Source organism: Eublepharis macularius, chromosome 14 (assembly GCF_028583425.1).
Source record: "Eublepharis macularius isolate TG4126 chromosome 14, MPM_Emac_v1.0, whole genome shotgun sequence".
NCBI classification, from domain to species: domain Eukaryota; kingdom Metazoa; phylum Chordata; class Lepidosauria; order Squamata; family Eublepharidae; genus Eublepharis; species Eublepharis macularius.
In genome coordinates this window covers 15,311,761-15,338,573 of record NC_072803.1, presented here as the reverse complement: position 1 = coordinate 15,338,573, position 26,813 = coordinate 15,311,761, and the positions used below count along the sequence as shown (strand labels likewise).

The 26,813-nt window shown below is 44.5% G+C and overlaps 1 protein-coding gene across 1 annotated transcript in view; it reads left to right on the top strand.

Annotated features, from left to right (window-relative positions):
- Positions 1–26,813, top strand: part of BARX2 (BARX homeobox 2) — a 55,527-nt gene that overhangs the window by 17,502 nt on the left and 11,212 nt on the right. Inside the window, exon 2 of the mRNA XM_054997822.1 lies at positions 20,206–20,503. Coding sequence (XP_054853797.1) covers positions 20,206–20,503 — 298 coding nt within the window. The remainder of the gene's footprint in view (positions 1–20,205; positions 20,504–26,813) is intronic.

Sequence of the window (26,813 nt, the reverse complement as noted above, 5' to 3'; positions counted from 1 at the left end):
ATATGGCATTTGGGGGTGGGGATGCCCAGTCTGTTTAGGTTAATTGTATGTTGAGAAACACTTAGTGCAAGGTGTTTCAGAGCTCTAACCTTACTTTGCACAGGCATCAGGAATGCTAGGTCTCTTGAACAGTAGTCCACACTTGGAAGTCAGTGTACCACAAGCAAACCCAAATTCAAATCTTTGTATAGCTATAAATCTTGCTACAGGTCATTATCACTTAACTACCCAATTTCCTTGTAACACTGTTTTCAGGGTAATTATGGAACACAACACTGCAATGTAAAGAAGTATGAGCTAAATATGGCATGGATGAGTCAGATCACTGGTCTACCCAGTCCAGTATTGTTTGTTCAGCCCAGCAGGAGCTCTCTACGATCCCAGACTGGGAAATAAAGGCCATAATTATTGTGAAGGACTTTGCATGCGTGAAGGGTGCTATGCTAATCACGTGATTTTTCTTGGTAAAGATGCAGTGAGTTTGGATGAGAAACAAGCAAAACACTGGCTTTAGGCATAGGCTGCAAAAATAAACACCTTTCCTTGTTAGCTTTTGAATTAGGATGCAAACATGTGGCCCATATTGATCAGTACTTGTCATAGACTAGCAGAACTTCGTGAACAGAGAACATGATTTGCCTGCACAGTGTCCTTGATGCAATTTCTGGTATCTCCCGTTAGAGGATCTTAGGTGACAGGGCTCTGCTTGTGGTCCGGGAGAACTGTTGCCAGTCTGAGTAGGATCCCTCGATGGTTTGACACCATAATTGTTTCCTGCGTTTATGTTTTTTGCAGAGTCCTTCCATCCTTACTCTCCACAAAGCTCTCATTGGTATCTCAGCCACAGTGATTTGCCCAAGAACCTGCAGCAAGCTTCAGGGCCAAGCCAAGATCTAAGGCCACTCCATCAATGGCTGAGTACGTGCTTTGACACATGTCTAGAAGCCGGTGTTGCAAGTGTTATTGATTGGACACGAAGTGGGTTATTCAGGGGTGTGTAGTAAAATAAGAGTTTGATGGGTTGTGTCACAGGTGTTGACGTGTGGACTTGAAGAGATAATGTGCACGCACATGCATACACACACACACACACACAGCTCCCGCAGTATCAAGCATAAATAGTCCTTAAGTCCTATGCATTTATGCAAACAGTATGAGTTATGTGTCTCGGCTCAGGCAAGCAATTATAAATGAATGAACTCACTGGCCTAGCTGGGACAAGATGTATGTTGCTGGAGAGAGATGTGGCATGTCAAACCATGAATATTAAAATAGCAATCAGACGGCTCTGATATGTCAAAGACAATTAGTGAACTTTGCAGACTGCCACACAGACTAACATTTCAGTATGGCGTATAATGGTTGCATATTTGTAATGATGCTTTGTATCTGTTGAGAGAGAGAGTAGCAGTTAGAGAGAGTGTCAGATTAGGATTTGGGAGACCCAGGTTCAAATCCCCATGATACCATGAACCTAACCAAGTGACTTCCTGTGAGTTTAATCTACTTCACAGGGTTGTTGTGGAGATAAAATGAAGGAAGGGAAAATCATGTATACTGCTCTGAGCAGGATAAAAATATGGAATAGAGATATTAGAAATGTATCTTTAGTAGAGGCGGGGACAAACCAAAATACAAACTGAAGTTTGTAACAAACTGGGCCGGTTCATGGTTCGCAAACTGGCGGTTCTCACGAACCGTGATGAATTTTAACCCAGTTCATTTGGTTCAGGGCAACCGGGGCAAGTTCGTGAAAGTTCGTGGTTTGTGGTTCGTGAAATGCGACGACCCACGAACTTCATGGTTTGGAATTTTCCCAGTTCATGCCGATCTCTAATCTTTAGACTTCAAGGCAGTTTACAGCTTAAAAAAGCCATTATCAATAACATCCAAATGTTCTTCCTCCGTCAATGATGGCAACAGTCATTTTTGGTATCTCAGGTTGATAGAGGCAGTAGAAGAAACCCTTCCAATAAGTCAAAAAGAGTCCAGTAGCACCTTTTGATTTTGCTACTACAGACTAATATGGCTAACTCCTCTGGATCTATGACCTTTCAATAAGTGCATTTCCCATGGACTGATCCATCAGCAAACCAGACGGCAACATCCATGTCAGTGATGCTTCTGCTGCCCCACAACTTTCCTACAGGCAGGATAGATGAACATTTTAGAAGTCGTCCCATCAAAGCAATGTAGCCATGCAGCTCCATTTGTGCCCTTCACTGACCCTGTTCTAATGAAAAGGGTGTTGCCAATCAGAGAGAGCAGTTGGGCAAGAGTTGGAGGTCCATATTGCTCCATGACCAACATATATAAGTGGCACATAAAAAGATTTCCTAGCCCAGCCCTTGAAAAGAACAAAGGTGTCAAACATCCCTGCAATCTATGAATGGGGACCTGCTTGCAGAATGGTTACTCCTTCCCATTCACCATTACCTTCCAACTTGGGAGAGATGATTTCTTTTTTCGGTGCCAGAGAGTTAACTCTTATGACATCCCTGTGTGGGAAGGATCAGCATCTTCATTTCATACGGCGAGGAAACAAAGCCCAGGGCAACTGCCAAGCAAAGAATCTTAGTCACCCTGAACCACAATTCAGTTCAAATGGATTACTTGGACTGAAAGAGATTTAGTCACACTGAAGTCAACAGGATTAAAATTGTCCTCTCTTAGGCAAGTTTTCTGCCTTGACTAGTTTTGTAGAAGGAGTTGTATGCCTGTGGAGGGAGCTTTTCCACTAGGAAGAAACCACTGGCAACATTTTAGTTCAACCCCCCCCCCCATTATACCCCCTGCCCCACATGACTTATATCCATGCAGAACCCAGGACCGCTGCACAGACTTTGGGCCAAGCTACAAGTGACGAATGACACTTGAACGGCAAGTGAACAGACTCACACGTGTTCCTCCCTGTTCACTTGTGCTCCACTTGCACTCCACTTGATCACTATGTGAACAGGGAGGAATACACGTGTGAGTCTGTTCATTTGCCATTCGAGTGTCATTCGTCACTTGTAGCTTGGCCCTTTAATGTGATCAAAAAGAACCCATCCAGGAGCTACAGCTTCTCTATGGCTTTCTGGCAAGTTATTTCAGAATCCTTTTCCAGCTGCAAAGAAATATAAATGGTCAATCTGAATGAAAGAAGGTGGCTGCCCACCAAATCTGTATCTCTGTAGCTCTCTTGAGGAGATTATGCTATGTTTATAAAAAAGACTGAAGGGTTGCCAACTCTGGGTCAGGAAATTCCTGGAGCTTGGGGGGTGGAGCTTGGGGAAGGTGGTCTTTGGGGAGGGGAGGGATCTCAGGAGGGTGTGATGCTATAGAGTCCGCTCTCCAAAACAGCTATTTTATCCAGGGGAATCAATCTTTGGTGTCTGGAGATCGGATGCCAACCTCCAGGTTCTCCTGGAATTATAAATCTAATTAGAAATGATCAAGTAGCAATGCACTGGGCTGACCAAGCAGCCAAAGCTGCAAATTCATATGTTCACCAACTGCAGGGGCACAATTCACTCTGACAGGGCCAGATCTAGGGTTGCCGGCGCCTGGTGCAACCCTTGTCTGGCCCTCTGTGTGTGCCCGCAGTGCACGCTTGCTCCCAGTGCTGAGTGATGATGTCACTCCCATGACATCATCACGCAGGGTGGGAGGCGTGCCACCCATGCAGCAAGCCGGCAGCCCCAGCGCCCAGTGTGCTGCGGAGCTGGTGGCAGCGGCGGAGGCGTGGGCATGTGCTGGGCAGCTGGCTTGCTGCACAGGTGGCTGAGCACAGGGCTAGGAGGCCCTCCACACGGTTTGCCTGCCCCGTGCCGCCCACGTGGCAAGCCGGCCGCCCCAGCATATGGTGCACCACAGAGCTGGTGGCAGTGGCACGTGCATGTGCTGGGGAAGCTGGCTTGCTGTGCGGGTGGCTGAGTGCAGGGCTGGGAGGTCCTGCGTGCGCAGCAAGCCAGCTGACCCATCGGTGGGGCAGGTGAGGGCTTCTCAACCCTGCGCTCAGCCTCCCACATGGCAAGCCGCGGCACACTCCTGGCAGCTGGCAGTCGCTCCCGGTGCCCCCTCTTTGGCAGTGCCAGGGGCAGGCTACCCCCCTGCCCCCCTCGATCCAGCCCTGCACGCTGATGTTCTACTGCTCATGTGTCATTCCAGTGAATGTGTTGCCTTTTATCTGTCACAGTTAATGCTATCTACTGACTTTTGGTTTGTGAAAAGATAAACCATTTCTCTTTTACTTGGTCAAAGAGTTACCTGTTTGAAGGTTAAATTAATCTGTTAAAAGAGGAGGACCAGCCACATAAACTTTCTCTAATCTGTTGTTAACCCTGTTAGGATTCGACGGTGAGCAATGTTTCTGAGCAGGCACTAGTTAGTATGGAAGGGGAATGCATTCCTTTTTTATGATCTCTCTGATACTTGGGGGCCTTTTGGCTCATGTTTATTATTAGCTCTTGGTTTTTAGCTTCACAACAGCCCAATAAGTTAGGTGAGGCTAACAGCGAGAGAAGTCCAAAGGCCCCCCAGTGAACTTTGTGGCAATTTGAACTGGTGTCTCCCCATTAAGTCCAGTGCTACAGTGGCTGCACGACACTCAGACCTCCAAGCGTAGGGCTCCGTCGGACAAAGCCCTGCAGTTGGCTCAGCTGTACTTCTTTGTAATCTCCTCTCTGTATGCCATTCCCTCCTCATTACTAAGCTACAGGAGATTTGTCTCAGCTAATTGACAAAAACAAAGGTGGAGAAGGCAAGCCAAAATTCTCTCATGTGTCATTTATGCTTCCTTCTAAATTGCATTGTTTACGCAGCTGTTCTGCAAAACCGGCCACAGGGTTTATTTTTGGCCCATCGCAGGGGACGGAGGGAAGAGAAGGGTATTCTTTCTATTGTGGCAGGTCTGAGATCAAAGAATTAAAATAACACAGTGCAGGACAAATTTTGGCAGAAGACCTATGCTTTGGCATGATTATGTGTGTGCAGTCTTAGAGATCCAAGGAAATTTGCCCATGTTAATCCTATTGAAATGAATTGGGGGGCCCTATATTGCAGGATCAGGACCAAGAAGTATAATAGGGGGATTTTGAATTGAAACTTCTGGAGTCCAGCCGTAAACAGATTTTAATCATCACCTGTTAGCAGTCTAGCTGTCATAGTGCAATCCTATGCAGAGTTAATCCAGTCTAAACCTATTGATTTCCATAGGTAGAAGTCACTCTGCTTAGAACTGCACTGTGATATTCTTTAATGAATAGTTGCCATTATTATCCTTATTTGAAAATGTTGTTCTGCAAACTGGATGCTACCGCTAAAATCCTGAACTATGAATTTATTTCTACAATTAGCAGAATAAATCCCCTTTCCCAGAAGTTTGCACCATTTCAGGTTTAAAAAGGTAGATATGGCTTATAAACAGCAGGCAAATCAAACATATATCAAGACATTTATTTGTATTTGTGGAATAGAACTTATTTTACTTAATGGATATATAACCCTGCAACCCTAGTTAACCTGTTATTTTGTTGTCGTCTCTCCCCCGCATTTTTCTTGCCATCACTTTGAACGAATTTGTATTTGTTTGCAAAGAATTTGTTGGGTTTGTTTAGTATGTGAAAGGCAGTTCTTGATGCCCTTCAGTTTCTTTTATACACGGAGAATTTTTGGTTTGCCTGCTATAATGATACGACAAGCTCACCTTTAAAAAAAATGAAATAAAAACATAAGGCTTTAAACAAAACCTTCTTACATATAAAAGATAAGTACTTTGGAGGGAAAGCATTCTAATTCCTGTGCTATTTTTATGTGTGGAATGCAGATAGCTTTTGGGTGTGGAACACGGAAACGTGCATTATCACCCCTGCAGCCTCCATGGGTACACTTCTTCCACCAAGTTTTCCTCCATCTACAGAGAGACATGCTTCAACGCAGACTTTTCTCCATCAAAGTCATTCTCCCTTGACAGGAGACTTAATAGAAGAGAGCCACAGGATCCAACTTAGCTGAAGAGGATCAAAGGATCCAAGCCTAGCACCGTACTTCCTCTCAGAGAAACTGATTTATTCATGGCTGAGATTTTAGGACTTCTTCATTGTGCTGAGGTAGGAAACCCGCAATGCAGGAATCCTCAGACAGTAATGAATTCATGTAATTTATCTCTGGCTCAGGAAAAGTGATGAGTGCCAAGTTAAAGGAGTTTTTCTGGATTTGTCCAACAATACTGGAGTATGCACGGTGGTTTCGATGATAAGCTGCCAATGATAAGCTCTGCACGGTTCTTCTGACTGAAAGGAGCAGAGAACACGCTTTATCTCGACACCTACTCAGTGTAGGGTTGCCAGTTCCGGGCTTGGAAATTCCTGGACATTTGGGGAGCAAAGCCTTGGGAGAGACAGGGGTTTGGAAGGGGTTTTGCCATAGAGTTCATCCTCCAAAGGAACCATTTTCTCCAGGATAACTGATCCCTGTATTCTGGAGATCAGTTCTAATTCCAGGAGATATCTAGGCCCCACCTGGAAGTTGGAACCCCCAGGTCAGTGTGTCAAGCTTGCCCCCAACTCCTGCAGCCGGCTACTAATTACCTGCTTTGACATATATAAGTGCCATACACACAACTGAATCCTAAACTAACAATGCAGTCCTAAGAATGGTTACTCCATTGGAGTAGATTGGAGTAACCATTCTTATGATTGCAATGTAAACGTAGGGGTTCAGCCACTGTCCACGCCTACTGATTTGGCTACCACCAATGAGAGATGGCTTACAGGTTTGTGGTGGGGCTTGCATGCAGATTGTGAGAATGAGCATAGAGACAGAAATGCTAGAACAGCTTTTCCCTCATAGACTCTGGTTAGAATTGGGAGATCACTGCCCAAATTGCTTGCTGGACAGAGCCAGTAATAAAATAAAATTAAAAGTGGCAAAATATAAAATGGTGGCATTTCTTAGTCTACATTGATAGGACAGAAGCAAATCTTCCAAACCATTTATATCAGAAAATACTAGATAGTTAGTTATGAGCTAAGTTGCTTCAAGAAAATTTTGTATAATATCTTTACCTGTAAGAGCTGCAAATCATAGCATTCTGTCAGCAATTTTAGTTATGAACAGTATCTTATTGTTACTTCCATATATTACTTTTTGTATTTACTGTTTCAGTTGTATGGTTGAAGTTGTTTATTGTTTTGTTGATAAATAAAATTTATTATTAAAAAAAAAAAGTGGCAAAATATAGTGGGCAGAGCCAGTCATGGTTTGATGGTGCATGCGGTTAACTTAATCATACAAGAACACTGCCATGCACGAAGGACAAGAAGCCTGTGCCCCACCATGTATAGGGCCAGCGTAACATCCAGTCCAAAGCTAGATGTGGGGAAGCGAGTCCTACTTTTCACACAACCAGCTTTCTATTTGTGTGTTGCTTTCAGATGCACAAGAAATGTAATTGCTGGGGCTGGGGGGGGCGTATTTCCTGAAAGGTTTACAAGGCTGGTGTTAAATGAGTTCTTGGTTTGCAAATAATTGATATAATTTCACTTTCCTTCCTTATGTGTCACTCATCAAATCATTTTATGTGTTGGAAGGAGGAAAAGACAGTGGCATTCATAGTGCGTATTTTCTTGGCACCAGTCACAGGGGTGGGCTAGTGAAACCTGAACAGTCCTTTGTGTACGTTGTGAGTCAGAGGTCCAGAATGCATGTTTGCTTGTGGGTGTTGTGATAATTAAATGAACAGGAAGCCAATGACTGATTGATTTATGCTTATGCGTACGTTCACACAAACTCATTTTATTAAACATTTGCAAGGTACCTTATAAAATGCATTGACAGATTTGCAGCGCAATCCTGCACACATTTATCTGGAAGCTCAGTTTACCATGGATGGGACTGAAGTTGGGTAATGCATTCTTAAGCATGTGCATTTGGGAATATTGCTTATAATGGTGCATTGAATTGCAGCCTTACCTTGTTTTTTTCCTCCCCAAGTACAATTTCTAGATTTATTTACCCTGTTGACATCCAGCTATTCTACTACTTATGTGTTCCCAGTGGATCAAATATGGGCAACATCTAAACTGGAGGAGGGCAGGGGAAGAGATATTTTAGCCCAATACACATGTTATACCAGTTTACATGATCTGAAAGGTGAATCCAGTTTGTTTCCACTTAGTATCTTCACATCAATGCCTACTTTAACTATATAGCACTAATTGTTCCTAGGAGCACACCACTTATTGTTCCTCGATAAGTACACCAATTCATTTCAAGCAGCATCTATGGTCTTTTTATATTGGGACATAAGTGTAGATGAATTGAGAAATTTAAATGGTTCATACCAAGGATTCGTCTGTGGTTCTAATGTTCCTAAACAGAGAGATTGGGTTTTGAGGGCATTGGAGAACATCAGTAAGGAGTACCACAGTTCTGGGTTTCTGAACCTTTTCTGAAGAACTTCTGGTTTTCATTGAAGATTTCCTTTAAATGCAGAGTTCAGTCTATCTTGTGGTTATCGTCTATATCCTGGAGCTGGAAATGCATGTCTCCATCTCCCCGGTCATTCCCCACTCCCCATGCCAACCAGTTTCAGTTGTCAGCACGCCAGGAAATGTGCAGAAATCATGTCAACATATATAACTGCTTCATACAAGTCAATCCAGTGGTCCATCTAGACTAGTGTTATTTACTCTGATTGGCAGGAATTCAACTTATGGCCTTCTGCATGAAAAGCCTGCAGCTTTACTTCTGAGCTATAGCCTCTCCCCTCCAATCAGTAGCTCAAACACTTCATAGCATGGAGCGAAACATCCTCACTTGCAGATTGCTGCAGATCCAACAGCTGTGCACCTGGAAGGGTTGGTTGAAAAACTGGCACTCTACTAGTTTCTGCTGATCAAGCCCTTAGTTATTCATTAGAGAACCACTTCAACCCGTATAGAGAATTTCTTGTCACATTTCCAATAAGGTGTGCTTTGTACCAGAAAATGTTGCTTCCTCAAAAATCAAAGAGAGTGTAAATATCTGTATGCAAGAGATCATGAAATAACTCCTCCAGCATTCCAAGCTACAGGTGCAGTTTGCTGAGTGAATTTCGAATTGTGTTTATAAATGACTTCTGCATTGAAGGTTATGTGCATTTCTTCAAGGCAGCCAGGCAGCCTTTACTAAAGTAAATTCTCTTGCTTTTCAGAGGGTTACAGGTTGTCACATATTTTGAGCTAATTAGTTACTGTCAGTTGTTCTTGAAGATGTAAATAGCAGTAAAGTGTCTTCTTAAGTAAGTGTTAATTATCTTCCTGATTAGTTTTTGCTGAGGCCTCCAAAGGCCTTCGGGCAAAGGAGCTCTACAGTGCAGTCAAATGTATTAATTACTATTATTATATCCAAATTATACCACACTGTTGAGTTGACAGGCTCCTAATAAGGATGGGCTCTGCTACCACTTATGGTGGTAGAATTAAACCAAATGACACAGCTTCAAAATATTGGAAATAATTAATTAGAGAATGTTTGGTGGTTTTATGTTGAAAATGCACTGTGAGCTGGCCTCCTCTCTTTTATTTATTAGCATTTGGTTTGTTCATCCTGGTTAATTATTCCTGAAACAATTTGCAAACGAAATAGTGTTCCATAATTGCGAGATGTAATTATAATAATTATCACAGCTTACTAGGGTGATTAAATTTCTGCTCCCAGCCCACAGAAAACACAAGGCGAGGACTCAAAATAGTTTTTCCAGTTGTTTGTTTCCCCTGCTAAGGGTAATCTGCAAGCATTCAAGGGCGAGGATGGGCATTTCGTGTAGCTCAGGAGGCGATGTTTGAAGTCTGCAGCTATCAGCTCAAGAGCTGCCTCTGGTCTGTTCATTTCAGTTAGAAGCCGATAACCAAAATTGCATCTGATGATGGTGGCATAGGGATGCCAGCTCCAGGTTGGGAAATTCCTGGAGATTTAGGAGGTGAAGCCTGGAGAGGGTGGGGTTTGGGGAGGGGAGGGGAGGGACTTCAGTGGGGTATACCATAGAGGTAGGATTGCCAACTTCCAGGTGGTGTCTGGGGATCGCCCAGAATTGCAACGGATCTCCAGGCCATAGAAATTAGTTCCCTTGAAGAACATGGCTGCTTTGGGAGGTAGCCTTCATGGCATTATAGTCCACTGAGGTCCTTCCCCTTCCCCAAACCCTGCCCTTCCCAGCTCCATCCCCCAAATCTCTGGGTATTTCCTTACTAGGAGCTGGCACCCCTACATAGAGCCCACCCTCCAAAGCAGTCATTTCCCCAGGAGAACTACACTCTGTGGCCTGGAGATCACTTCTAATTCTGGGAGATCTCCAGCTACCATCTTGAGGCCGGCAACCCTAAGCCCAGTGCCAACACATCGCAGTTCCTTGGGTGAGATCCTGCTTCTCAAAACCCCTGAAAAAACAGCATGAAGAATGTTTAGAAAGATACACATGAATGTATGTTATGGGCCATCAAGTTGCTTCCACTCTATGGCAACCCTATGATTAAAAATCTCCAAAACATCTTATCATTGACAGCTTTGCTCAGGCCTTGCAGACGGAAGGCCATGGTTCCTTTACTGGGTCAGAAAACATGAGTTTCTTTTTACTTGCTTTTTTATATTTGGATAGTTGTTAGGATGACATCACACCACAATGTATAAAGTAGCTTCACGCGAATAAGCTTTCAGAAATCAGAATTAAAATTTGACAGCAGTTGTCTGTGGCTATTTTCTGTAGCTACCCAATGCATAGTATGACTCACGCTGAGCCAAGAGGAAAGACAAACAAACAAAAAAAATGTGGGCTGGCACACAAGTGGTGAATCTGTTACAGGTTAGATTCAAAGCTATCCTTCCACTCACAGAAGGAATCCTTTCATGGACGGGAAGATCCTTCCACAAGCAGAAAGACAAGTTTGGATCCAATGCATGAAAAAAGAGAAGCAGTGGCCTCCTACAAGGAGCCCACTCCACCCTCGGTTTCATACCAGGGGGACCAGCAACCCCGGGCCAAAAGCAGATCAGTCAAAATTTTCCAGCTGATTTTAGATTGATAAGATATATTTTAGAAATTCAGTCCAAATATGACCCTCTGCTGTTCTGTATGGCAGATTTAAGAAGATCCCTTGGAATGAGAGGCTATGTCCTTGTATACTTGGGGAGGTTGAAACCCAGGAACATGTGTTCCTGAGATGCCCTTTCTATAAGGAAGCACGTATGAGATTTATTACTCCCTTTCTGGAAGGTATCTCAGAACATTCGGATAAGAACAAATTAGAGGAACTGCTGTCAAACTCAGATTTTACTGCATTACACCAGATAGCGAAATTTTGTGCTCTGGTCGTTAAAGCCCATTAGAGTGTAGGCCTCCATTTCGGTTGCTTGCTTAGAACTATGCTGACTTCCTGGTCTTTATAAATTTTGATAGATATTAGGAAATTATGTTTTCAAATTGTATATACTCATATGTTTCATGTTTAAATGGTTGTAAAATGTGCACTTAAATTTTTATGGTAAATGTACTGGCTAAGTGCTGTAATAAAGAATACTGCTACAGTCCAAATATGGGCTCGGTATTATATAAATTATTTTAATGAAACCTGGATTCTGTTTGCAGATGATCTCTTCTCTCGGTCCTCGACAAATGCTTGTTTTCATTGCCTTTCCCAGGGAAAGCCAGTGGTGAATAAGCTGCCATTGAAACAAAATATCTACATTCACACATAGGCCGTTTATCACGTAAAATCATAGTTAAAACTAACCGCTGTTCCAATTATGGTTTCATTTCCTGGGCCGTTTCCACACAGCTGGTCATTCCCACCCCTTTCCTGCTTTTTGTGTGTGTTTTGTGTGTGTTTTGCTGAGTCACACCAAAAACTCACCCTCCCCCAAAGCGCTCACCTTGCTGTTTGGGAGAGGAGGTTGGGTACTTTTGTCATTGTCACCCACCTCTCTTAAAAAAAAAATTGTTTTTGCTTTGCACATGTGTGATTGGATGCTGAGAGCTTCGAGGGAGGAGCTGAACTGTGATTGGACAATTCCTTGGAGCACTTTAATCATTCATGTGCCAAAGAATCCAGAAGAAGCACTCCATCAGCCTATGGCAAAAGAAAAGACCAGGGAAAATGCGGTCCCAGAAAAGCTGCCAAAAATATGTAAACCAAGCAGCCTGCAAGCGCTTTGCAAATGGAGATGTCTGGAATCGTGGGGAAAAGCCACCAGCGCTCCGTGAGTGGGCCGTCCCAATAAGGACATGTGGAAATGGCCCTGGTTTAATTGACCCTAACCACTGTAGTTTACATTCAGATAATCACACTAACTGTAAGTGGTTTAATTAAACCAGGGTTTTGCACGATATCTGAACAGAGCCATAAAAAAGGTAGGCTTGGACCCAAGATGATTTGGCATCTGAGACTGACATTCCAAAAGGCAAGAAAGCTGGACCATAAATGAAGTCAATAAATATGTGAATAAATAAGTAAATGCAGGGCTTTTTTTCAGTGGGAACGTGGTGCAACAGAGTTCTGGCACCTCTTGAAAATGGTCACATGGCTGGTGGCCCCGCCCCCTGATCTCCAGACAGAGGGGAGTTGAGATTGCCCTCTGCACCACTGGAGTGGCGCAGAGGGCAATCTCAACTCCCCTCTGTCTGGAGATCAGGGGGCGGGGCCACCAGCCATGTGACCATTTTCAAGAGGTGCCAGAACTCAGTTCCACCGCGTTCCAGCTGAAAAAAAGCCCTGAGTAAATGAAAAGGAGATGGTCTTCCTACTAATTAACAGGGGCTCCAATCCATCAGAAATCTGTCCTATGCTATGTGACAGAAATAACATGAACAGTTTATTGGTATGGTTCTGGCAAACCCTGGGTGTTTCAGTAGTGGAGGGAGTGGAGGGACACTGGGAAGCGGCATCGTATGATGCTGTAAGGATTTCCCAGAGGTGTGCTGCTTTTTTTTCACCATATTGGGTAAAAATAACTGCAGGACAAGCATATCCCTTAGATCTGGCCGACATTAAGGTGCTTCCTGGTGCCCAGGGCCAATAGCCGTAATATTGGCTGCTGGGGCAAGTTGCTTCTGTCTTGTTTTTCATGGATTTTAGTGGATTGTTTTAATGACATTGTTTTATTATCTTCATTGTTTTCTAAATAAATTCAGAATCCTCTGTATGCACAGAAAGTAGCATAGGGGTACATTCAAAGATCTCACTGGAGATCGGTTTCTCTACCTCCACCAAACTTTATCACAGGTCAAACTGGAAGGGGAATAAACCTTCCGTTTCTCTTTTGTTTTGACAGTCCCAAGGCAGCAGATTTATGGATCTTCTCACATCACAAGTTCATTCATTTTCTTCTCTCATTTACCTTGTGCATTTGCACAGTGTTCTCAGCAAAGATCTTGTTCTGCCTCCAAGCAGAGCTGATGTGCCAAGAAGAAGCTGATCCATAAATCTTTCCTTCCTTTTTCTTTTATTCCAAAAGAGATTTAGCTAAGTTTTTGCCTGGGAGGAAGAACTGTCCTGCCATTCCTGGCACCCAGACAGTGCAATTAATTAGAGCTTTCCCTGTTTTTCCCCTTCTTGTCTCTGCTTTCCCCTTGTTATAACATCTGTTGAGTGGATCCATGTTGAGCTCTGAGGGGTGGTGAAGGATGGGGGTGGGTGGGAAGGGGATTTGTTTGAAGTATTTAATTTTAATTAAAACAGCTGAAATGTGATCTGCTAGAAGGCTGTCTGTATATCGTGACATGTCCAATAATCTCAGGAGTGGTTTTTTTTTAAATACCCCAACAGATTTTCTGGCTGATTCGTGCAATATAAATGAGTCTAGCGACACACTGAGAAGTCTTCACCCATATTATCTGCAAATGAAAGCCTGTTGCTATTCTGGACTGGACTATGAGTCTCTCTACACGAGACATCTTACACAGAGACGCTCAGGTGCAGAGAGATGCAATGTTAGCCAGGAAGCAGCTAACTACCCTCTCTACACTTGGGTAGTTTAAAAAGATAGAGCCGGCAGAGATCGCTTCTCAGAGGGTTTGTTAATTTCATCTTCGCCTCCCCGAAGACTCTGTCAACTTCACCTCCTTTAGGATTTTTTGAAAATGGATTGAAAACAGAATGAGCCAAGCTGTGTTTTTTGTTTCTGCTCCTACTCTGAGTCATTTTGAAAGCACTGTAATGGATACAGAGGAAACAGTGCATGTGTATCAGTTATGGCAAGCTATCCATCACATTTTTTTAAATCCCTCCCCCGAAAGACCATACATTATTGTCCCATATTCTCCATACAACAACCCTGTGAGGTAGGTTAGGATGAAGGCTAATTCACATTACAAAGTCCTTGTGTCTCTCCACCCTCTAAAATGTACGCTGGGAGTTCTGTACTCGGAATATAATTTCCGGGCATGAAGGGTCTGGTTTGGGCTGGGACTATGGTGTGCATGGAGAGGGGGCTGCAGCCCTCACCACGCATGGTTTTCCTGTCCTGAAATGGTCCCAGGGAGCTGCTATAGGCCCGACTGGGGAAACTTACGTGTATTGATGGGTAACGTAATTTTCCCAATGGGGCAAAACAGCCGATTTTCAGGTCACAGAAATGGCACTGGGGTGGGTGGGGATGGATGGGAAGTTTAATCCCTCTCTCCCCCTGATCTGAATTGGGCCCATGGACTCCTGGAAATTAAGTTCTGAGCACTGCACTCTTGGAGCATGTCTCCTGACCAGTCTTATGGAGGACACAAGGACTTTGCAACATGTGGACTGTATTGGAGTAAGCAACGTCTGATGTACAGAGAAGAGAAAAAGATCCTGCAGGGAGCTGCAAGATGTAGCTCAACAGGACTGTAGGGTGGAATATCTTCTTTCCAAATGAGGTCTCCTTGCAGACTGCTATTCTTAGGCTTTTCTTCTCTGTGTACTGTCTCAACTAGCAAGGCAGCAAGTTTTTCTTCTCTTTCCATCCAGTTTGTTGGTTCTATGAATGAAGCATTTGTTATTGTTAATCAGTTTACTGTTCCGACTGTTGCTTAAGTCCCCTGCCAACAAACTGGCCCTGAGAAAGAGACAGTGAACTGGAAGAGAAAGGATTAGCCCAAGTCTGAGTGTGACTGGACACAGGTTGCTTCAGGACAGAATGAGGATTTGAACCCAGGTCTTATCCTAGTCCAGCTCTTGTATATATTACATTACTATCGTCCAATTGTACTATATATTACATTAGTTCTCACAACAGAAGTGAGAAGTTTTCCGTTCAAACCATCTTATTCAGTGGGTTTAAGGAAGTCTCCCCCACCCCAATTTTCAGCTCCTTAGCTGTAAAATGGGGATAAATAATACTGGCCTACCTACAAGTATGTTGTGAAAACTACTGAGAACACGGTTTGTAAAGCTCTTAGGGGAAGTGCTATGGAAATGAATGGGGCTTTCTTCCAAGTAAATGTTTTTAGGGTTGGGGGTGCCAAAAAATGAAATGGAGATGGAGACGTAGAGTGACTAGCTAAAGGTCATAAAATGAGTCAGAACTCAGAATAGAACTCGAGTCATTTGAGTTTCCTGCCAGTGATTTGTTCGTCTGACACGGTTAATTGTTTCATTTTTTTTTTTGAGCTATAATAACTTTTGTTGTTGTTGTTTCAATGAAACCTTGCAGTTTTTGGTGGGGTGGAGGAAGAACTATTTTCTATGGCTAAATGGATGATAAGTTCTGATTGTTAAAGAGACAGGCCATAGTTGTATATATTGTTATTTCATGGCAGAGGCTAGGAATGAGAAATCGAGACTCTAGCAGTTCCCTTCGCTCTATTACATTTGATGAGACACTAACAGTGCCATCATAAGAACACTTTCCTGGGAGTAAGCCCCATTGACTAGGCTTGAGTAAGATTCTGAGTAAACCTGCTTAGGATTGCTCTCTAAACCAGGCTCGGCAGCGCCAAGCTCTCTGGGGTGTTTTCCACACAGGGTCAGGATTTTGAGTTTTTCCCATTGCTGGCACAACTGCAGATAAAGTACAGCAGCAACTGAGGTTACACATGGCAGGTTTGCCCACCATTTCCCTGCCTCAATCCTCTGGAAGTGTGCATTCCACATTAGAATATTGTATCGATATACCTGCTGATTCTGCACACGTTGGATAACGCACTTTCAATGCACTTTAGCAATCGTTTGGAAGTGGATTTTTTGTTTCACACACAAAAAATTCAGTTCCAAACGATCTCTAAAGAAGATTGGAAGTGCACTATCCAACGTGTGCGGAATCAGCCACCACCATTGTCTTGATAGGTGTAGCACTTTTTCTGAATTCCTGCTTTCATTCCTTTAAAGTAAGTCTCTAGCCCCTCTTACAGAGATAGCCAGATAATCAGTGTGGAAGACACCAGAGCGGTTTGTGCCCATTTTGAATGAGTTGTCAGTATTTTAAGAAGCAATATGTGTGTGTGGGGGCGGGGGAGGCAAGGATGCTTGGCCTCTGTGCTTTGTTTCCTGACCTTCCAGAACAACTGGTTGTCCACTGCATGAAACAGGAGATGGACCACTGGTCTAATCCATTATGGCACTGCATATGCTCTATCTATCATAATGACAGTAAAGTGTACTGTGGTGGTACTGAGATAATGGGATGCCCTCCCCAGGGACATTAGTCTGTCCCTTTCCATCACTGTCTTCTGCCAGTGGGTAAAAAAAGACTTTTTTTTGTTTCGTTTGGCACTCCCTCAATGACAACTCCTCCTTGCCCTATGCTTTAATCGCTGGGTTTGTGTATGCATTTTTTAAAAATAATGATGTGTATTTGAAAGTTTTGTTTTTACTTGTCAATGGCCTTAGTGGCTCTGAACGGGCAGAAAGGTGGGATATAAATTTTGTAGATAAATAAATAAGTAATGCTGAGAGCCCACCAGCTGCGTGCAATGGCAATGGCCCACCATCCGCTCAAGACCTGCAGTTACCATATTGTGCGAATGGGTGCGACAGCGTTGTCATAGTGACGAAATAAGGTGGACTCACCCTCAAGCCCTTGGAGGAAGGAAGGAATTTTTTAAAAGTGGTGGATGAGTGGATGCTACTCAACAAAGCATTAAGTATCCAGTCCTAGGACTGGGCTCTAACTAGAACTTCCCAGCGCCACTATGATTCCATCTGGGGTCCCCGCATGTTCCTAGATCCAGCCCAAACTTTGTAAGAAAACAAATCAAATGACTAATCCCAGCTCCCTAAGCCCCAGGAGGATGAGAACCTTGGGACATTCATCTGGCCTTGACCAGGGCCGGGGCCTTTCTGCCCTGGTAGAACACATTCCCATTGGGAATCTGAGCCCCGTGGACCTGTTACAATGCTGGAGGGCCTGCAACAACGGGCCTTTGGCTGAGAGCCAGCAAATGGTTCCCCTTCCCGGATGGCCACGCCCCACCTGGGTGTTGTATTATGGCTGTGCCCATGGTTTTTATGATAGTTTTATGGTAGCCATGTTAGAGGCGCCTGGATTTGGTTTGTTAAATGAGTTTTATATTTTTATGATGTTTTAATGTATATTTTATGGAGTAAACAGCCCTGAACTTGTTCGCGGGGAGGTTGGGGTATAAATTGAATAAAACAAACAAACAAATGAATAAATCTCATCCCTCTAGCTCCACCACTGAGGTCCTGGCTGTGAGTCATGAACTTGCTGGGAACAAATGGGTGTTCAAGAGGCTATTGATGACTCACCAATATCCAATACCCAAGGGTTCTTTCCCACTTTTCTAACATATACTCTTAATGTGAGAGTCCCATGTTTACTTCCACCAGGGTGATGAATTCTCTGCCGTTTCTTTCTCCAGGAGCCCTCCTGGCCCTCCCATCTCTCTGCCATCTCTGCCACCACCTTTCCTCGCACGTGTCCTAAACAGGAAAACAATGTTAACCCCGACCAGGCATCAAGTATCCTTTGCTAAGCCTCGTAGATACCTACCTCTTCTAAAAATGCTCCCTTTCCAAGATTTCAGTCACCAAAAGATTTTTGAGGGTTTCTGACCTTATCCTGATTTATGGCTTTTTAAAATAGCCTCCGTGGTCTGTTTGGTGCATCAAGAAAGTGAGATGGAAGATGTTGAGTAGGAAGTTTGTGGATGTCTCTCGACTGCACCTTCAGGAAAAGGGGTTTGCCAGCATGCATGCCCTCTGCCATTTCACAGACAAATCCAGGGACATTGTATGTTTAGAAACCATTCATTCTACACAAAGTCACCTTTTATTTCATCAGGCCATTGGTCTATTAAGATTAGCGTTGTCCACTCTGACTGGCAGTCGCTCAGGCAGCTCCAGGGCACAGGTCTTTCACATCACTGACTGCCTGATTCTTTTATCTAGAGAGGCCAGGGACTGAACAGTATACATTGTGCATGTAAAGCAGATGTTATACCACTAAATTTGCAATGAAGCAGCTTCCTACTGAGTCTGATCACGGCTTTCCCCAAGATCAGTCTTTTCTATTCTGACTGGCAATGTTATAGAGAGAGGTGCTGTACATCACAGCTTACCTGATCCTTTCCACTGAAGATGCCAAGAACTGAACCTGGGACCTTCTTCATGTCAAGCCGTTGCCCCACCGTGGCCATGGCCTATCTGCATGTTGCATTCATTTACTCTGCAACAGCCTGTCCCAAATAGGTTTTTGAAACTGTGTATGTTTATAAATTACTTTAAGTTCCCTTAAATGATAGAATACTAAATTGCACAAAGGATCTGGTGGCATTTGTTAGAGAAAAGAGGCAACTCAAACACATTCAGCAGCATTTACTGTCTGGGTAAGTGGTTATGGCAAGGATAGGAAGGACATAGTGCAGTGGCATTCATGTGCATTTTTTGCCTGAAATCCCAGACATAGCCTGAAGGAACATGACGCAGTAGCCATAAAAACTAGCAGATCAAAGCCAGGATGGGAGATTGCCTGGGAAAGCTATATATACAGCTTGAAATAACCTTTCCTTTCCCTGTAACTTAACAGCCTACAAGCCATACATCCAAGTATTTTATAAGTAATTTATAACTGCATAGATAAATATGGTTAGATCACATGCACACTTTTTAAAATCTTGCCTGATAGTAAAATCCTTAGTTTCTGTTGTTCAGAAATGTTCAGTAGATGTTCAGTCCAGCGAGTAATATATTGGTTGAGAAGTGAATTATAATGGGGGTAGCTAAAAAGGATACGGGCAATTGAGTCGACTTGAAGTTTGGAATAACGTAGATGAAAGGTAGGATAGACACCGGTTCCAGATTTTGGGGTGCAGTAGCTCTCCCACTAAACATGCTGCCTGCGCACACTGGAGCAGAGAGCAGAAGGAAGGCTCAATCCTACTTTCATTGCTGTTGCTCAGAGGGACAGTGCAGATAGCAATGCCTGTGACATGTTCCTACATGACAGTGGTTTCCCAAGATCAGCGGTGGGCCTCTTGGGGTCCCTCCCTGGCACTTGCTTAATGATGCCAATCCTTGATGCCAGCCCTGAGTTAAATAGTCAGTGGAGGTGTAATAGCATTGATATCCAGCTCTTCTCAACATTAGTTAACTTTTAATGACCTGGAGAAGGGAGATGAAATTATAAGACCTCGGTATCTTTTAAAAGATTTATCCAACATTTCCCCGATAGATACCATATAGACAAGATAGTGACAGTGATTTATCCAGAACTGGTGCTGGAAAATAGGGAATTATCCTCGCATATAAGGTCCGTGGGAGCATGTGAGTAGATGAATAGTGGAACTTGCTTGCAAAAGCATTAACTATTCTGTCTTGGTAGAGAGCCAGCATGGTTAGAGATTAGCATATTGGACGAGGATCTAGGAGAATGAATTTCAAATCCCTGTTTTGTCATGGGAGCTTGCTGGATGACCTTGGCCAGTCACACACTGGCCTACTTCACAGGATTATTGTGAGGATAAAATGGAGGAGCAGAAAATGATGTAAATCACTTAAAAATGGGGAAATTCTAATTGAATAATCTAACCATGTCATCAGCCAAATGGCAGATCCCTACAATGAACCATTGATGAAATCAGAGTCAAGCGATGGCCTGGAGGTGCTTGGCTGCAAAGTGGCCAAGTATGGGATAGATGCTGAGGTCCTTATCTGTGCTTGCAATTAACCAATCTTTGAACCTCAAAGATGGAAACTCCTGCAAAGTCCAAGCTGGCCATATAATCTTTTTCTTTCTCTGAATGTTGCTTTCCAGGTTCCCCTTCTCTGAGGGCTTATCCTCTCATCTCCGTCATCACCAGGCAGCCCCCGGGAGTCTCCCATTTCATCCCAGCAGCAGGCGCTTCTCGAGTACTGTCCCCTCACCCACCCTCAGGAAGCAACTGTTCAGAGACACAGGCCAGCGAAACTCATGGGAGCAGCGAATCGGAGACGGAGCAGCCCACCCCGCGATTAAAAAAGCCTCGCCGCAGCCGGACCATCTTTACGGAACTGCAACTCATGGGACTGGAGAAGAAATTCCAGAAACAGAAATATCTGTCCACTCCAGACAGGTTGGTAAAGAGTAGAGGTGGGCACGGACTGGGAAAAGACCACAGGCCAACAGTCTGTGGTCTGTGGAGTTTCATGGACCAGACAGACCACAAACTTCCATGAACTGCAGACAGGTTTGTGGGTTTGTGGGTCTGTGAGTCCATAGGGTCCCTTCCAGGGACTGGAGCAAGGGGCGAGGTTAAAGCACTCCTGCCACCACTTGCAAGTAGCACCAGGAGTGCTTTAAACTTTAAACCCTCCCTTGTTCCAGCTGACTGGCGGGGAAACTTTAAAAGCAAACCAGACCAATGGACCATGGGCCTGCAAAAAGGTCATGGGTCTGTGGGAAATGGCATCCCCACGACCCATCCGTTCATGAACAACAAACTGGGCCGGTCCTTGTGAAATTTAGGTCCGTTTTCCGGTCCGTGACCATCTCTAGTAAAGAGACTTGGACAACAAAGCCAGCCAAACTGGCCAGGGGTGATTATAAAGGAAGCAGCTCAAGGGCATGGAAGACAGTACACACACACACACACACACACACACATAATTTTATACAATTGTGGATTCACCATAGGTTGACTGGTCCAATCATAGCATGGGGCTGGGTCAATAATCCTTGGCCCTGTACCTGGTGGAGAAAGGAGGAGAAACTAAGAACGTGCCTTATCTGCCCATCCACCCAGAGCACCAGCTCCTCCTCCTCTGGCATGCCACAGGCAATCTTTATGTCAGTGTCATGTTTGAATGGGGCCCAATCTTACACATCGTGGAGTCATCTGGGGGATCAACCTGAGATCTGAACTGACAGATTTACAATTTGGGGGTGTTTGGACCATATGCCATTGTGTGGGTGTCCGCTGTCGTTTGATGTAGGATAACATGCAAGTCGGGCGAGGAGAAAAGGCAATTCATTGCTCTCTCCCTCTCTCCACCATACATTGCCAGGTATGTCAGAATCTATATTGCCCACAGTAAAGGTGTCTCGTGGATAGAAGACATTCAGCTTTGGAAAGGGATTGAGCACAGGGCTGGCCCAGCAACATGGAGCAACATAAGGGTCCTCCTATGCTAGCTCCTGTTCCCCCACAATGAGCTGTGCAACTTCAGATCCTCAGGGTTGATGTGATGATGTCACTTCCATGATGTCATCATGCAGAGCCGAGCATGCTGCCAGTGGAGCAGCGGCAGCGTGGGTGGCAGGGAGGCTGCCCATGCCATTCGCCTGCCCTGCTGAGGGGGTGGCTGGCCGGCTTGCTGCGTGCTCCCTGTCCTGCAGGGCAGGTGAATGGCGCAGGTGGCCATTCAGCCGCCCACACTGCCACCAGCGCACTCCCAGCGGCTGGCAGCTGCGCCTGGTGCCCCCTCTTTGGCAGTGCCGGGGGCAGACTACCCCCTGCCCCCCCGTCGATCCAGCTCTGCCCCCTCCCTCCAGTGTATCCTCACAACAACCTTGTGAGGTAGGTTAGGCTGAGAGTGTGTGACTGGTCCAAGGTCACCTAGCAAGCTCCCATGGCAAAATAGGGATTTGAACTTGCATCTCCCAAATCCTTGTCCGACACTCTGACCATTACACCATGCTGGCTTTCAGACCTCTTCATCATGCCACAGTACCCCAGAATGCTCAGTATGGAAGAAAGGTCAGTACCAGAAATGTATTGACCGTTGCTTGTGCAGCTTTCTAGACATTTGCAAGAAACAAAGAGGAAGAAGGTAACGGGGTCACACAGGTGCTGACAGTCAGGAACTGGCAACGCTCTTGTCCATGGGCAACCATTGCAGTTGCCAGCTTCAGCTCCAGGATTTGGGTGTTTTTAGAACATGTCACCTTAATATAGAAGAGGTGGGACAAGTGAATGGAGAATTCTCACATGTGAAATGCAAAAGAGTGCGGCTGTTGCAAAGGCTAGTTGGGGGGCCTGCTACTCTCTGTGCCTGACCACTGTTTACTCCTTCCATTTCCCAACCCTCTTGGAATTTGCCTTTGACCTTCCCCATGAGTTGCTCAGGTTGCCATGGGCTCTGATGTGTGTGTGCCTGCTTGTGCATGAGTAGGGAAGAGACTTCTACTGGATACTGATGTTGATTTCTAATGGAGATGGCTAATGGACATATTAGTAGTGAGTGTGACTGCGAATGGAGTTTTAAATCCATGTTCCATGATTCTATAATTTTACCGATACAATAAACAGGTATGGGTTTGGTCTTTGGATGGGAAACCTTTTGGGAATCCCACTTTGAAGAATGGGTGACAAGATATTAATGTAGTAGCAATCCTCACCATGCAATGATTGACGTATAACTTGGAGGATGTAAGACTATGTCCTCAAAAACTTTTCACCTGAAAACAAATCCTTGGCTGTTTATTATTATTATATTATGGCCTGCATCTTAAGCTGCCTTATTATTTATTATTATTTATTATTATATTATGGTATGCATCTTAAGCCCCCTTTCCATTCTTTGTAATCACTTCTGTTTGCAGAAGAGAGGGAGGGAAATTTTTTTATTGATCTTCCCTGTCATTTTGACCCTTCTTGAGGATTCATTATAGGGACAAAATTGAATGGGGGTGGCATAGACCGACAACTGCAGCAGGAAGGGAGGAAAACTGAAAAGTTACTGTTTATACGGCATAGCCCCACTTGCACTGTTTAGGATTCAAGCCAATAACATAATTATTTTTGGAAGCATTCTGAAATGTGTTGATTGCAGAGAGGTAGGGTATAACAATATGAAATAACAAATATTCAGCAGTACAGACATGTACTACGAAGAGTTTTGGTGGTAACTGATCACGAATGTTTCCAGGGCCGATTCCAGACGGCCCTCCCCACCCCGAAACGTCGCGCGTCGTCACGCGGAAAACGCGAAATATCGCGTTTTCTCGTGCGAGTTTTGCGTGACGTCGCGCAAAACTCGCGCGAGAAAACGTGATATTTCGCGTTTTCCGCGCGACGACGTGCAACGTTTCGGGGTGGGGAGGGCTGTTTGGAATCGGCCCAGAACTATGGGAAATCATACCTCCACTTTCTGTTTAGGAAAAGACAAAAATAGGTAGATAGGTATGTAGGTAGGTACCATTTCTAATTCACTGAGGCTGAGTCTTAACCTGAGTGCACACAGTGAAGCTTGATGCAAATTCAGTGATGAACAAGCAAAATAGTGCCATCTTTCTCTTGCTGTATGAAATCAAATTAAAATGTTCAAATTCTACCTTACTAGATTGTATGGGAGATATTTAAAATTTAGGTATACTGTTTTATATCAATAGGAAGTAAGGACCAATTTACATACAAAGCAAAGAATTGCTGTCTTATGCATCGGAGAAAGGAAGGTCACATTGACTTCTGTGATTTTGAACACTTAAAACTGTAAACTCATGGACACTTACCTGAGAGTCAGCCCTACTGGACTCAGTGGGACCTGCTTCCAAATCGATGCACATTGGACTGGGCTGTGTATCTTCTGAGATCGGACACTTCTCTAGGTTTGCATCTTAATTTTTGAAAGGGGACTCCATATGAGATTCAGGCCAGGACAGAAAAGGGTTCCTGGAGCTGGATTGGAGGACTGGGATCTCCACTTCTCAGCCGCAGTGGAACGGTGACTTGGTGTGCTTGCCCCAGCTGTTCGGGTGCTGAGAGGTCTGTGATGGCTTCTGAGCATGTGAAGATGAGCATGCTGTTGGTCGAGTGCTCAGGCTCGTGATCAGATTAGATTTCAAAGCTGCCTTCCCCCAGAATCAAAGGCTACATGAATAGATCATATCAGTGGAAAATACATACCAGGCTTTGGGAGTGCTTGATACATGTTTATGCCAGCATGAATTTATCTGGAGTGATATAGAAGGGAGCGAAGGGGCGGGGGTGGGGGGGGGACTTGTTTCCTTCTTTCTAACCTTTGAAAAGGTGACCTGTAATTTCCACTGCTAGTATGGAAAGCGAACTAAGACGGGCAGAGAGCAGTGGAGAAAGGAAAAAATGTATTAGAGATCAGAAAAAAATCAAAGGGCAGGACTATCCTGTATATGCAGTTCTGTGATTTTTCCCCCAATTTTATTTTTACATTTCTTTAATTGTGGAGGCTGCAATCTATAAATGAAGAAGGGCTTAAGAGAAATGTACATTTCCCCAGCAGGGTAAAAGCGGCATCAGGAGAGGTGACTTCCATCAGAGAAAAGAATTTAACAGCCCCTGCACCTTTAAATTGAAACTCCTGCCCTTCAGTTACGTTATATAAATATATTTAAAAAACCCAAAATGCCTTTCCCCCAGGAAAATAGTTTCAGGTGGGTAGCCATGTTGGTCTGTAGTAGAAGAGCAAGATTCAGGTCCAGCAACACCTTGGAGACCGACTAGATTTCCAGGATGTGGTCTTTTGAGAGTTAAAGTTCCCTTTGTCAGACAGGAAAATAATCACAGAATTAAGTTTAACTTGGAGGTCAGAACTAGGATGGGGGAATGTGTTAGCCTATCCATTTAAGTTTTTTTAAAAAAAATAGCCTGAGAAAATAGCATCCTGTCCTTTTCACAGAGGGTTAATAGACCAGGTGATGTTTACCAGGTGATTTTAATTATCTCCCTGGCAGGAAAAGCTTCAGCTTCCCATTTCCAGTCATTAAGTCTCTGCTAAAGGAACAGGATATTGTTTTTTTTCTCCAGCCTTAACTCTTTTGCATACATTGCATACATCAATGGCATTACATAAGATTAGGAGTGAAAGCTGTTTGAATCAGTTGGGGGGGGGGAACTGTAACAAAAAATTCATTTTTTAAAAAAAAAATCGCTTTTTCTTAGTTCTTAAATCCCACTGTGATGGGATCTATCCCTTCCTTGTGGTTGCACGGATCAACACCCCTTCCACAGTCTGTGTGGGTATTAAACCTGGAAAAGAAATGAAGTGACTCAAGCAGAAGGTGGATAAGAATGGAGTGGGCAACTGTGTCAAAGCGGCTGCTGAAATATCTAGCAGTATCAACAGGGAAGATTATCCCTTGTCCAACTTGAAACAAGGATCATCTACCAGTGTGACTAAAGCCATTTCAGTATCAAAGTCCAGCCAGAAACCAGATTTTAAATGAATCAAGGGCAGATGTGTCATCTAGGAAGTCCTGAATGCTGGTAAACTAAAAACTAAAAGCTGGCAGTCTAGGACTGCCAGCTTTTAGGCCCCTCTATCTGTTCCCTTAACATCAGTTTGATCTACACCACATATTCAGTGATGTTATTTACCTCCAGACCATGAAAGACGTCAGCTGCCCTTTGCCACACATTAAGCCTCTTTTAAAGGGACAGGACATTTGCCTCCTGACCAGTTGGCAACCCTAGGTTGTTTCACTGTTGTCCATTGCATGGGGAATTTCTTCCCTTGCCCCAGGTTCCAAACAGAAGGAGAAGCAGATAATACCCACAGCCAGGGCTTTTTTCCAGCTGGAACGCAGTGGAACGGAGTTCCAGAACCTCTTCAAAATGGTCACATGGCTGGTGACCCCACCCCCTGATCTCCTGATCTCCAGACAAAGGGGAGTTTAGATTGTTCTCCGCCACCAGCCATGTGACCATTTTCTCCGAGAGCAACCCACTGAGTTCCACCACCTCTTTTCACAGAAAAAAGGCCCTGCCTACAGCATAGCTTTTACCTACAACCTGCACGAATGCTTTTAAAAAAAATGATTCTCAGAAGCTTTCCTGGGAAATGTTGCTCATCTTAATGAAAGGCTTTGAGGCATGCCTCAAAAGTTCTAGGATGCTTCCTCAGTATCGTTTTTTTTTTTTAGCTGAAATCCCCTGAGAAAGGTTACTCCTGGCATTTTCAGACTCAACATCACACACCCTTCTTCAAGAATAAGCAGGGTTTCCAGTTGCCCGGTTTTCACCCAGGCAGTCTGGTATTTTCTTGTACTGACTGGGAGAGATGTATGGAACATACCAGACACTTGGCTGAGGGAGGAGAGGCAGGAGAAGAGGAGGAAGAGAAGGGGAAAGTGAGGGAGGGGAGGGAGTGGCGTGAAGCACAGGAAGCTGGCCCACTCACTGCTATGGAACAGGCAGGACTTTGCCTGGGGGCCAACGCTGCTTGCAGGCTGGGCCCACAGTGCCTCACCTCTCCAGTTCCAATTGAGGGGCACCCCTGAGAGGGCTGAGCTGGCCAGGCCAGCTCCCCACCACCAGCCCCTGGCTACATGGCCCCACCAGTGAGAGACTCTGGTGTGGGGGCCTGCTCAGCCCGATCTCTTCCAGAAGTGACATCATCGCACTGGGGCCAAGAGTGCAAAGATCATTCCTAATCTGAATACTGGGAGCCCCCTCTCCCCAGGGTCCAGAG